The sequence below is a fragment of the Ranitomeya imitator genome, chromosome 7, assembly GCF_032444005.1.
Source record: "Ranitomeya imitator isolate aRanImi1 chromosome 7, aRanImi1.pri, whole genome shotgun sequence".
In the NCBI taxonomy this organism is placed as follows: domain Eukaryota; kingdom Metazoa; phylum Chordata; class Amphibia; order Anura; family Dendrobatidae; genus Ranitomeya; species Ranitomeya imitator.
Window position 1 is genome coordinate 55,747,570 of NC_091288.1, and position 14,223 is coordinate 55,761,792.

At 41.7% G+C, this 14,223-nt stretch overlaps 1 protein-coding gene across 2 annotated transcripts in view; it reads right to left on the minus strand.

Annotated features, from left to right (window-relative positions):
• Positions 1–14,223, minus strand: part of NCKAP1 (NCK associated protein 1) — a 156,759-nt gene that overhangs the window by 56,146 nt on the left and 86,390 nt on the right. For both annotated transcript variants that reach the window (XM_069733250.1, XM_069733249.1), the window contains 4 exons: positions 13,175–13,256; positions 10,249–10,307; positions 1,900–2,045; positions 884–1,016 (listed from right to left, as the gene is read on the minus strand). In XM_069733250.1, the coding sequence (XP_069589351.1) occupies positions 884–1,016; positions 1,900–2,045; positions 10,249–10,307; positions 13,175–13,256 (420 nt within the window). The remainder of the gene's footprint in view (positions 1–883; positions 1,017–1,899; positions 2,046–10,248; positions 10,308–13,174; positions 13,257–14,223) is intronic.

Below are 14,223 nucleotides of genomic sequence, written 5' to 3' on the forward strand. Positions count from 1 at the left end.
GTACTGTGTACAGATATACATACATATATATATACACATATACATACACTAGATGGTGGCCCGATTCTAACGCATCGGGTATTCTAGAATATGCATGTCCACGTAGTATATTGCCCAGTGATTTAGTATACAGCACAGAGCCACGTAGTATATTGCACAGCGATGTAGAATACAGCACAGAGCCACGTAGTATATTGCCCAGCTACATAGTATATTGCCCAGCCTCGTATGTCACAGGTTAAAAAATAAACATATACTTACCTTCCGAGGGCCCCTTGTAGTTCGGTCACATGACCGCGACGTCATGGCAGGTCCTTCTCACGCAGGCCCTGTGATGACGTCGCGGTCACATGACAGAAGGACAGACAGAAAGACGGATGTGACCCTTAGACAATTATACAGTAGATATATATATGTGACTGACCATTCATTCTCTATTCGGTGAAGACAGACTTCCCATTACAGAGATTAGATGACAGTTTGTGCTTATACAATTCTATGGAGGAGAAAAGGTGAGGGATGAGCTAGAGGCAGACAGACATTCTGCTGCCAGGTCTCCAGAAACAACAGTTACAATTCTCCATAGAACTTCATGAGCACCAACTGGCATCTCCTATCTCAGTAATGGGAAGATCTGTATTCAGTGAAAACAAATTTTACATGTGAATTGAACATTTTGAGAATGAATGAGGAGAGAAAAGCAGATTTCTCAGATTAGACTGTAACTTAAATGTTCTTATTCTCACATGTACTTTTAATTTCTCAATAAATAAAATGACTTACTCATTAACCAGCACAATTAACCTTGTATTTATCATACATATATATATCAATGGTGCAAATATAATAATACAGAAAAAGCAAAAAGCCTACACATTCTTACCTCTTCAGGGCAAAGTTCATGAGTGCAGCTCATAAAATGAGTGCAGATGAGGGGGAATGAGATTGAGTATCTTGATTGTGATGGCAGCTCCAGACACTGCTGAAACATCTTCTCAAATGCTCGACTGTAAAAGCTAAAATACAAAGGAAAAATAAGCACAGACGTTGCAATTGGAATGTGACCGTCAGCACCTTCTGTGCTGAAAACACGGGCACTAGAGAGGCTGGGGCTCATTTTAACATCATTTTTACATTTTTATGAGCAGTATACAAATGGATGCGGAGGGAGGAAAAAAATCTGTTTCTTTTATCCAAGTGTAACAACGCGGTACATACATTTGTGGAATTAATGCAAGGAAATCTCAAAAATACCAGTTTCACAACTGTTCAGAAAAACCTGTTGTGCATGTACTCAAGGAATAACACTGTTTCTGGCCATTATATTGTTCTATTGTATCTTATATCTTATATTGTATCTTACATCATTAGTTTTGCCTTCTGAAAGATCCATATGTAATTTTCAGTTGTCTCTGAGCTAGTGAGTGGAGACTAACGGCTATGATGTCTCCCACACACAGTACACACAGACATGAGTGATTCCTGCTCTCCGGTCTCTATGCACCATAGGCTCAAAAGCAGCAGCAGCATGGAGGACATATTACAGCAGTACTGAGCAGTCTAGCTGTGAATTCAGCTCCAGGATGAGAAGACACTTGCTAGAAATCTGCAGAATGATCTCTCTGATTCTTCAAACTTCGTTCTTTATAGACTTCAATAGATTGCTGTAATGTGAGCCCTTTTGGCAGGATCATTTTGACCAAGATGGATTGCAACAGAATGAATAATTAGTTCAGGAAGTTGGGATGAAGTGGCTCCTAAGTGGAGTAAGAAGACGATTTTTCCAATAAGATTTATTACAAATTCTTCTAAGATTTGCTTATACTAACTTAGAATTATTCCAGCTTTGGAACTGACAATACTTCAATATTCAATATAAACTTCCAGAAGGGCGCTTACCAAAATATGGAGAGATCAGAGGTTTCCACCAGCATTTCAACTAAGGAATCCACCATCTTCGTATGGAATATTATAGTGTTCATCATCTTTCCAAGCTCCCTGTGGTCACCGAGACTCAACGATGCTTTAGAAACACTGGTGTAGGCCTTCAAGGGATGAGACGTGGAGATAACAGGACATTAATAAGACTAGCATTTCAAAACTATTGCACAGAAATAGCACATAAGTAACAACTCTCATCCTAAGCAGCGTATGCTAGCATGACCGAAAATCAACCAGTCCGATTGAGATCAAGAGCAAAATCCCCGAGGCCAGTGGATCTCACACAATCAGATCACAACTGGTAAAGTCATCAATCCCCGTAATACCAATAACAAATATAATTTATAAAAGTAAATGCCTTTTTTAGAAACATTTTATTTTTTGTTAATTCCTCAACATTTCACACCAGCGAACCCCAACAGAAATAACGGTAAAAAGGAGACGTGTTGCTTGAGGGTAGATCAACTCTAGCCATCTGCAGCAGGCCCAACCATAAAATACTGCATGGTGACAGGTGAAATCCTTCAGTCCACTACCAGTTATAACTGGGGTAGCTTCATTGAACTGGTGTGTGCTTGTATTCCCAGTGGACATTCTCGATTTTGACCTCAGATCATTTTTTGACTACTGTCCTGCCTTTGAATTTTATATATGCACTGACCTCCTGGTTCTAACCTAGCCGTGGACAATTCTGTCTGCCAGCCTGCACCACCGTCCAGCAGCCGACTCTGTGGACCCACTCAAGATCCCTTTACAGGGGTTAAAGAGCGATGCTCATAGCAACCCCTGGGATCTGGTAAACATAGTGCAGTATGCCAAGTCTGTGGTAGCCATTTAAGTGCTGTGAGGTGACCCCTGACAGACCCACTTTACATTTCTCGCAGTATTATAGAGATTCACACTTTACAAAAGCTCCATTTTCTGAAATGTACCAACTGGAAAGGATAAGCTGATCCTACATAAAATTCGAATAGTATGTGGAATGCCTTGGATGGAAGCATCAATTCGCCTGTTTTATCAAATCACAACCCCATAGAATCCAATGGGAGGATAAATCAACCTATTCTTCTCATGAAATTACCTAAATGGATTAACAAACATCTAAAATCATTTCACTAATGCATTCTAAATAAGAAGAGAATCAGTGAAATGCAGATCAGACAAAAATAATAAATAGGTCTCTGAGTACTCTACAGACCACCTAAAGTAAGAGGACATAGCTGCTTCTAAAAGGTTAAGCTGCTCAAAAGAGAACACAGCTGCATATAAAGGACTAATCTGAGTATCTTATTACATACTATATAGAGACAGCAGCAGCCAAAAATCACACAGAGAAGGATTTAGCATTTACAAGTACTGCAGCTTCTATCCTCCTCAGCAATATACCGTACATATATCATTCTTTCAGAATTTTTTTTAAATATATATATATATGTATGTATATATATATATATATATATATATATATATATATATATATATATATATATATATATATATATATATATATATATATAGTTAAGACGCTGCACTATCCCAGGCCACCCCCGCACACACAAACCTCCCTGTTCAGAGGCCTCACACAGCTATCAAAATATTGAGTTAATGGAGAGTCCCAACACGAGCCAACTTCAGTCTCCTTTTCTTAAAGGGTCAGAACTTTCATCAGTAAATTAGTAAGTTTTTTTTTCTTAAATTTTCCCCAATAATATATATTTGGGAAAGATTTATATTTGGTCTTTCTTTTAGTTTCTGAGGTTTCTGAGGAGGTGATAGGTCCTTTATAAGTGGTCTACTGCAACAGAAGAGGGTTGGTTTTACAAATACTATCAATCACCTCTAAAGCTGCAATGGTGGAATATAACATACCGGTAAATAGCATATTTTATTTGCCAAGGCTTTTTTGCTAATGAAAAATAATATGAATTATCCAGTAGAGAGACCTAGACATATGCAGCTAGGGAAAATATCCACCCTAGCAATTGATGGTCTGATGGCAAAGAAATGGGAGAGGATATAAATCACCCATTTTTCATAAAAAAAAAAAAATGCTTTGCTCATATGTTTATGACCATATTAACTATGGCACCGACGCCCCATATCAACAAGTGTACCTGATCTACCTCCGCTGTGGGTCTCTCCAGATTTTCAGAACCGGCCACCAGCACACTGTATAAAAGCCTTAGGGTTCGTATTCTGGAGGATTAACGTGCCATTGTTGAAAGGATAAAGCTCAGATTTTGTGATACTTTTTTTTCTTTCAAAGCAGCTTAAAGAGAAGTTTGGCAGACACTTCTGATGAAAATTCCTCCGCTCTAAGTTCCTCTGTATTTCATTTCGAGCTGCTATGAATCTGTTAAAACGCTCTCTCTGGATTTCCATGACTCAAAGTGGGATGTTAGGGTTTGTCAGCACATCTTTTGAAGCATGGTTTCACCATTATCTCAATACAAAGACAAAATGCCCAGATAGCTTGACTTTAAAGTGGTTTCTTTCTTTTTTTTTCCCTCCTTGAAAGGCGACTGAGAAAAGGGCAGCCTGTTTTTGTAGAAACCATTCTGCATTTTGATGCACAGCCTCCTGGCTTCTAGGCCAAAAATAATACAAGCGGAAGGCATTCTGCAATCATCAAAGCGTTCTCAGGTCAGACGAGACAAAGTGCTATTCAGCTACTGTTGCACAGATGTTTGTGCGCTTCTTACATTCACTCTTCAGCCAACACATCTTTGGCTCCAAATCTGACGGTCACTTTAATGTCTTACTTGTAAAACAATGTCTGACATTATAAAAAATGTGATGCTTTGTTCAGACGTTGAAGTGTGTCAAATCGAGGTCTATAATTTACTTTTATTTGCTATAACTTGAATTAAAAAGGGGCATCGTTACATCGCTATGTGGCCATCAAAAGGGGCATCGTTACATCGCTATGTGGCCATCAAAAGGGGCATCGTTACATCGCTATGCGGCCATCAAAAGGGGCATCGTTACATGACTATGCACCCATCAAAAGGGGCATCGTTACATGACTATGTGGCCATCAAAAGGAGCATCGTTACATGACTATGCGGCCATCAAAAGGGGCATCGTTACATCGCTATGCGGCCATCAAAAGGGGCATCGTTACATGACTATGCACCCATCAAAAGGGGCATCGTTACATGACTATGTGGCCATCAAAAGGGGCATCGTTACATGACTATGCGGCCACCAAAAGGGGCATCGTTACATCGCTATGTGGCCATCAAAAGGGACATTGTTACATCGCTATGCACCCATCAAAAGGGGCATCGTTACATGACTATGCACCCATCAAAAGGGGCATCGTTACATGACTATGTGGCCATCAAAAGGGGCATCGTTACATGACTATGCGGCCATCAAAAGGGGCATCGTTACATCGCTATGCGGCCATCAAAAGGGGCATCGTTACATCGCTATGCGGCCATCAAAAGGGGCATCGTTACATCGCTATGCGGCCATCAAAAGGGGCATCGTTACATGACTATGCACCCATCAAAAGGGGCATCGTTACATGACTATGTGGCCATCAAAAGGGGCATCGTTACATGACTATGCGGCCACCAAAAGGGGCATCGTTACATCGCTATGTGGCCATCAAAAGGGACATTGTTACATCGCTATGCACCCATCAAAAGGGGCATCGTTACATGACTATGCACCCATCAAAAGGGGCATCGTTACATGACTATGTGGCCATCAAAAGGGGCATCGTTACATGACTATGCGGCCATCAAAAGGGGCATCGTTACATCGCTATGCGGCCATCAAAAGGGGCATCGTTACATCGCTATGCGGCCATCAAAAGGGGCATCGTTACATCGCTATGCGGCCATCAAAAGGGGGATCGTTACATCGCTATGCGGCCATCAAAAGGGGGATCGTTACATCGCTATGCGGCCATCAAAAGGGGCATCGTTACATCGCTATGCGGCCATCAAAAGGGGCATCGTTACATCGCTATGCGGCCATCAAAAGGGGCATCGTTACATCGCTATGCGGCCATCAAAAGGGGCATCGTTACATCACTATGCGGTAATCAAGTTTTTTTTTTTGTTTTTTTTTAAAGGGCTTTGTGAATTAATGTGTTGAATTGATAGCAATATCAAGTGTGAAGGGATATTTTATCTTAACAATGAGTCTTTTTTGCCCCCAGGATAAAGAGTAGGGAAAAAAAAAGCATACCACCTATTTACACGACAGCGCTTGTCACCCGTGTGCAGTTATTTCTACAGATCGGACACTGAAACATTATGGGGCTATTCACCAAAAAGGCGACCATGTGCTTTCCGTGGAGGAGTTTGGGAGACCTCAAACCAAATTGTTGGCATACAATATAAAAAAAGAAAAACAAAAAACAAACCACACACAAACATGCCACATGGACCAAAAACTAATGAAAAATGGATCCAGCCCACTGTTTAAATACAGTTTTGCTGTATTTTTGCTAGATGTAATAGTGTTACGACCCATGGTTCCTGTGTCCCCCAATGAAGCGATAGAGAAATAAAGTCTAATTCATACATCAATACACATACTGAACGGACCTAAAAAGAGCAAAAACCGCGGCCACATTTTCGATAAATGATACTGATTTTAGGAGTAGTGCAAACTAATCATTTGCACTTTATTTTGATGCAGTAATCTTTTTGCCATATTGAAAATTGAATATGGAGAAAAAAAAAAAAGACAAAACTATTCTTCTTAATCCTGTGGGGCCTCTACGGATTTTGATAAAAAAAAAAAAGTATAAAACAATTCCCAGGCTTATAATACTGATGACGTACTCTTAGGATAATTAATCAATATCTGATGTATGGGGGTCCGACACCACACCCGACACCTCCACCAATCAGCTGTTTGTAGGCTACAGTGAACAGAGTCAGGACAGCACAGGTCCATTCACTGAGAAGTTAGGGGGTACTCATGTACAGCACCATGGAATCAATGGTGCTATATAAATAAATGATACTGTCAGAAAGTGCAGCTCAGCTCCTGTTTAACTAAATACAGTTTTCATCAGACTGTAGACAAAAATCACTGATTAGTTGGTGTGTCGGACCCCCACCGATCGGGAACTCATGAGGGTTTTTTCTTTCTAAGAATAGATTATGGGGTCCGACACCCTCACGACCAGGTGTTTCCAGCTGTAGTTTGATGGAAGCAGTATCGAATGGAATAAGATCAGAGCTGCACTTTTCTGGCAACGGCCAATAACTTCAGATTGAACAGAGCTGTGCTGTTCAGACCAGGACTCTGTAGTCGGTGAGTCAAACCTCCGACTCCTCAATCTCCCTGACTTCGATTCCACAGCACTGGTCACTACTGAGCATGTACATAAAGTGCAGCACAGATTCATCTCCACTATGGCTCCACAGCACCAGTCACTACTGAGCATGTACATAAAGTGCAGCACAGATTCATCTCCACTACGACCCAACAGCACTGGTCACTACTGAGCATGTACATAAAGTGCAGCACAGATTCATCTCCACTACGACCCCACAGCACTGGTCACTACTGAGCATGTACATAAAGTGCAGCACAGATTCATCTCCACTATGGCTCCACAGCACTGGTCACTACTGAGCATGTACATAAAGTGCAGCACAGATTCATCTCCACTACGACCCAACAGCACTGGTCACTACTGAGCATGTACATAAAGTGCAGCACAGATTCATCTCTACAACAACTCCACAGCACTGGTCACTACTGAGCATGTACATAAAGTGCAGCACAGATTCATCTCCACTATGGCTCCACAGCACTGATTACTACTGAGCATGTACATAAAGTGCAGCACAGAGTCATCTCTACAACAACTCCACAGCACTGGTCACTACTGAGCATGTACATAAAGTGCAGCACAGATTCATCTCCACTATGGCTCCACAGCACTGGTCACTACTGAGCATGTACATAAAGTGCAGCACAGAGTCATCTCTACAACAACTCCACAGCACTGGTCACTACTGAGCATGTACATAAAGTGCAGCACAGATTCATCTCCACTATGGCTCCACAGCACTGGTCACTACTGAGCATGTACATAAAGTGCAGCACAGAGTCATCTCTACAACAACTCCACAGCACTGGTCACTACTGAGCATGTACATAAAGTGCAGCACAGATTCATCTCCACTATGGCTCCACAGCACTGGTCACTACTGAGCATGTACATAAAGTGCAGCACAGAGTCATCTCTACAACAACTCCACAGCACTGGTCACTACTGAGCATGTACATAAAGTGCAGCACAGATTCATCTCCACTATGGCTCCACAGCACTGGTCACTACTGAGCATGTACAAAAAGTGCAGCACAGATTCATCTCCACTATGGCTCCACAGCATTGATCACTACTGAGCATGTACATAAAGTGCAGCACAGAGTCATCTCCACTACGTCTCCACAGCACTGGTCACTACTGAGCATGTACATAAAGTGCAGCACAGATTCATCTCTACTATGGCTCCACAGCACTGGTCACTACTGAGCATGTACATAAAGTGCAGCACAGATTCATCTCTACTATGGCTCCACAGCACTGGTCACTACTGAGCATGTACATAAAGTGCAGCACAGATTCATCTCTACTATGGCTCCACAGCACTGGTCACTACTGAGCATGTACATAAAGTGCAGCACAGATTCATCTCTACTATGGCTCCACAGCACTGGTCACTACTGAGCATGTACATAAAGTGCAGCACAGATTCATCTCAAATAAAAGCCCAGTTCCTTAGGTCAGGAACAGAACAGAACATTTATAGGACATTTCATAACGTTCCCAAATATGAAAACATTTACAGCACATCCTGCACTGTACTACAGTACCCAATTTATTCTATATTTTAGGAGTCGGTCTTTTGTTTCTACTGACTCCGACTCCACAGCCTACTTTTAAATATGACACCTTTAAATTACAAAGCACAAGCTTGAGTAGAGTGATGCCTTAAAAAGGACATTTTCAGATGAGCATTAAAAAACAATAAAAATCCTGCAAGATCTTTTATATCCAATATATTTATAAGCTCTTGTTATCCAGTATTTGGCTTATAATCATTAGAACATTAGCACTGCAGTGTTTTACCTTAACTTGGTTAAAGTCTAAATTAATGACCACATTTACATTTATCCTTTGCATTTGGCATTTATGTCCAATGTAGTAACCTGACACATTCCCAACACACACCATACACTGGCGTGTGATGCCCACAGACCCCAATTGTTGCAACAGACAAAATGTTGCTGTAGACTATACGTCTAGCAATGTAAAGATCTTGAGCTAATTTACCTGATTGAAAAACTAGAAAAAAAATTTTTTCTTAAAAAATAAAATAAAATCTTTACACTAATAATGGAAATTTTTATTTGCAAAAACAACATTAAAAAATCTGATGAATTACTCAAACATTACCAAGCACATTGTCAGATGGTACGTTATACACAATTTATGGGAAAGTGGTTTCCTGTGCCACAAATCATTTAGAGGCGGCTCAGAAGGGCAATTGATGGCGGCTCTGCAGAACAGTCCCCTGCTGTTACGCTTCTAATATAAATGAACCGTGCCCTTTCCAGCAAAGCATTAATCTGACTAATACATTAGCCAGAAAAGAGACATTAAATATTGCCCACAATGTCAACCTGAGCCTGTCCCACATGCTAAATGCTTTGGCTTAAAACTGCTTTTCAATATAACATGCCATTGCAAGAAAGCGGCTTTGCCAAAAAGCACCTGCTTACCAATAGAAGGTTTTGCTGCGTTGTTGCAGCTTTTTTTAAATGTAATTTTGCTGTGTTTTATGATGCGGAATATATGCATCATTTGTCTATACTACATGTTTAATAAAGTTAATTTTATTCACTAAAAAGGCTGTTGTGGTTGTGGTTTTTGTAGTGTTTTTGCACTTCCTCATTGCTTTCTATGGTGAAGAAATGCTGATGAAAAAGAAGTGACAAGCTGCAGATTTTAAAAAATGGCAGCAGTTTTCCAATTCAGTAAGGGAAAGGGGATAAAAAATAACAATGTGTGCATGAGATTTGTGATTACACACTTTGATGCAAAATCAGGGTACAAACCTGCAACAAGCCAGTATGGTTCTCCCAACCTACTGTATACAATGCATTGTTTTGAGGATCGGTGAGGTCTCAGCAGCCAAACCCACCGCAAGAATATATTTAATATTCTACTGTCAGCAGGTGAGTAACACGGATAGTGCAATCCCTTTTACACAGAAGCTAGAAAGCAATGGAAGTGGTCACTGAAAAAACAACATGAATTACCTGTAATCTGAACCAATCCAGTCTCATCCCTCTGAAGTCAAAAACCTCTCCATCTTCAACTAGAGACAAAAATAGATTAAAAGCTTCAAACTCAATCCACATACAAGGATATTACGTCATTGAGTGAACGTGCAGAGGAAAAGGTTTACACTTATAGAAAAGATGACGCACCCCGCTCATATACATCTACTGCATATGGGCAGGGGCTGCAGGGGAAGGTGTGCGCTCATGGGGTCAGACTGGAGTCTGATGGGCCCTGGTGCAAGATTTGGCCTGGGCCTACATACATACAAAATATTCAGACATATATACAAATAAATACAGATACATACATACAAATATTTTCCTCCATCATGGAATACATGTCCCTCAATGACCCCCATTCTGGTGTGTATATATATATAAATCCTGTAGACTGTGCCCTCGCGGGCAGTGTACTCCCTCCTCCTGTACTTGTGTATGCCTTGTATTGCTCATGTTTATTGTACTTCTCTATGTATGCCCCTTTTTTCACATGTAAAGCGCCATGGAATAAATGGCGCTATATAAATGTATAATAATAATAAATATATCCCCCATCCTGGTATATATCGCCCTTATTGTGGTCCTCATGTATATATTATCCCCCATCCTGATATATTTCCCCCATCCTGGTATATATTAACCCCCACCCTGGCCTCATCCTGGTTTATATATCCCCCATCCTGGTATATATTATCCCCCATCCTGGTATATATTATGCCCCACCCTGGTATATATTATCCCCCATCCGTGTATATATTAACCCCCATCCTGGCCTCATCCTGGTTTATATATCCCCCATCCTGGTTTATATTATCCCCCATCCTGGTATATATTATCCCCCATCCTGGTATATATTATCCCCCATCCTGGTATATATTATCCCCCATCCTGGTATATATTATGCCCCACCCTGGTATATATTATGCCCCACCCTGATATATATTATCCCCCATCCTGGTATATATTATCCCCCATCCTGGTATATATTATCCCCCATCCTGGTATATATTATCCCCCATCCTGGTATATATTATCCCCCATCCTGGTTTATATATCCCCCATCCTGGTATATATTATGCCCCACCCTGGTATATATTATCCCCCACCCTGGTATATATTATCCCCCACCCTGGTATATATTATCCCCCATCCTGGTTTATATTATCCCCCACCCTGGTATATATTATCCCCCATCCTGGTATATATTATCCCCTACCCTGGTATATATTATCCCCCATCCTGGTTTATATATCCCCATCCGTGTATATATCATCCCCCATCCGTGTATATATCATCCCCCATCCGTGTATATATCATCCCCCATCCGGGTATATATCATCCCCCATCCGGGTATATATCATCCCCCATCCGGGTATATATCATCCCCCATCCGGGTATATATCATCCCCCATCCGGGTATATATCATCCCCCATCCGGGTATATATTATCCCCCATCCGTGTATATATTATCCCCCATCCGTGTATATATTATCCCCCATCCGTGTATATATTATCCGCCATCCTGGTTTATATATCCCCCATCCTGGTATATATTATGCCCCACCCTGGTATATATTATCCCCCATCCTGGTATATATTATCCCCCACCCTGGTATATATTATCCCCCATCCTGGTTTATATTATCCCCCACCCTGGTATATATTATCCCCCACCCTGGTATATATTATCGCCCATCCTGGTATATATTATCCCCCATCCGGGTATATATCATCCCCCATCCGGGTATATATCATCCCCCATCCGGGTATATATTATCCCCCATCCTGGTATATATTATCCCCCATCCTGGTTTATATATCCCCCATCCTGGTATATATCATCCCCCATCCGTGTATATATCATCCCCCATCCGTGTATATATCATCCCCCATCCGGGTATATATTATCCCCCATCCGTGTATATATTATCCCCCATCCGTGTATATATTATCCCCCATCCGTGTATATATTATCCCCCATCCGTGTATATATTATCCCCCATCCGTGTATATATTATCCCCCATCCGTGTATATATTATCCCCCATCCGTGTATATATTATCCCCCATCCGTGTATATATTATCCGCCATCCGGGTATATATTATCCCCCATCCGGGTATATATTATCCCCCATCCGTGTATATATTATCCGCCATCCGTGTATATATTATCCCCCATCCTGGCCTCATCCTGGGATATATTATCCCCCATCCTGGTATATATTATCCCCATCCGTGTATATATTATCCCCCATCCGGGTATATATTATCCCCCATCCGTGTATATATTATCCCCCATCCGGGTATATATTATCCCCCATCCGTGTATATATTATCCCCCATCCTGGCCTCATCCTGGGATATATTATCCCCCATCCTGGTATATATTATCCCCATCCGTGTATATATTATCCCCCACCCTGGCCTCATCCTTGTTTATATATCCCCCATCCTGAACCCCATCCTGGTATACGTTCCCTGTTCTGCTATTATTCTATAATGCATAGAAAAAAAATAAAAATGTATACTTCCCCTTTCCTGTCCACCCCACTGCGCGGCGTTCTCTTCTGGAGCCAGCGACTGATCACAGCGTACAAGCGACGGGAGCGCATGGTGTCACTTGTATGCGCCCCCGGCCATGCACATGCGGATGCCAGCTGCTGGCCTCTGATTGGCTGGCAGTGTGTTTTGCCACGCATGTACCCGAACAGTTCTGTGCGCCACAAAACACTTCAGCTGAATGTGTGTCCACATTTTTTGTCCTGTGCCCTTCGCATTTAATTCTACCTATAGAATACTTATGCATCTTAGTGATTTTCTTGTGTTCATATTTGATGTCTATGTATGAATAACCTATTTTTTGTATATACCTTTATGACAGCTCTCATGACTATATCTTACCTTGTTTCACATTTAGGGATGTCATCGTGTTTACAAAGGAGGACATGATGATGGATTCATCCTCCGGACACACAGAGAGATTCTACAGCAAGAAGAACACACACGTCAGACTAAGCGCAGCGACAACAAGCATCTAAAGTGTCTCCAACCTGGACATTACTAGCTGCGGAGGCCGCGCTCACCGCAATAAGGGTGCAAGTCAGTGTGTAGAGATTATTAGCTTGTGGAAGAGCGCCATCCAGTGGCCGAACGCAAAAATCATTCTATTTTCTAGAGACGCAGTCACCAGTGTGCACGACTGGCTCATTACTGCCACCTGGAGGGGGCTACCATGTAACGCAATGTCTGAGCCATTAAAGAGCCTGGAAACATGAATTATGGAGCAGATTATGGCACCACATGATCCAGATGTATAATTATTACACTGTCTGAAATTATTTTTTAAAATAGAATAAAAAAAAAATCTATTGTCAATACAAAATATATAATATATATATATATCTATATCTATAGATATATATATACACTATATAATTGTCTAAGGGTCACTTCCGTCTGTCTGTCACGGATATTCATTGGTCGCGGCCTCTGTCTGTCATGGAAATCCAAGTCGCTGATTGGTTGCGGCAAAACAGCCACGACCAATCAGCAACGGGCACAGGCCGGAAGAAAATGGCCGCTCCTTCCTCCCCGCAGTCAGTGCCCGCTCCGTACTCCCCTCCAGTCAGCGCTCACACAGGGTTAATGGCAGCGTTGACCGCGGTGTAACGCACTCGGTTAACGCTGCTATTAACCCTGTGTGACCAAGTTTTTACTATTCATGCTGCCTATGCAGCATGAATAGTAAAAAGATCTAATGTTAAAAATAATAATAAAAAAAATAAATAGTTATATACTCACCCTCCGGTGGCCCCCCGCTCCTCACGATGCTCCGGTGACCGCTCCATGCATTGCGGTCTCGCGAGATGACGACGTGCGGTCTCGCGAGACCGCTACGTCATCACCTCGCGAGACAGCAATGCACTCCCCAGACCGGAGCGCGCGAGAAG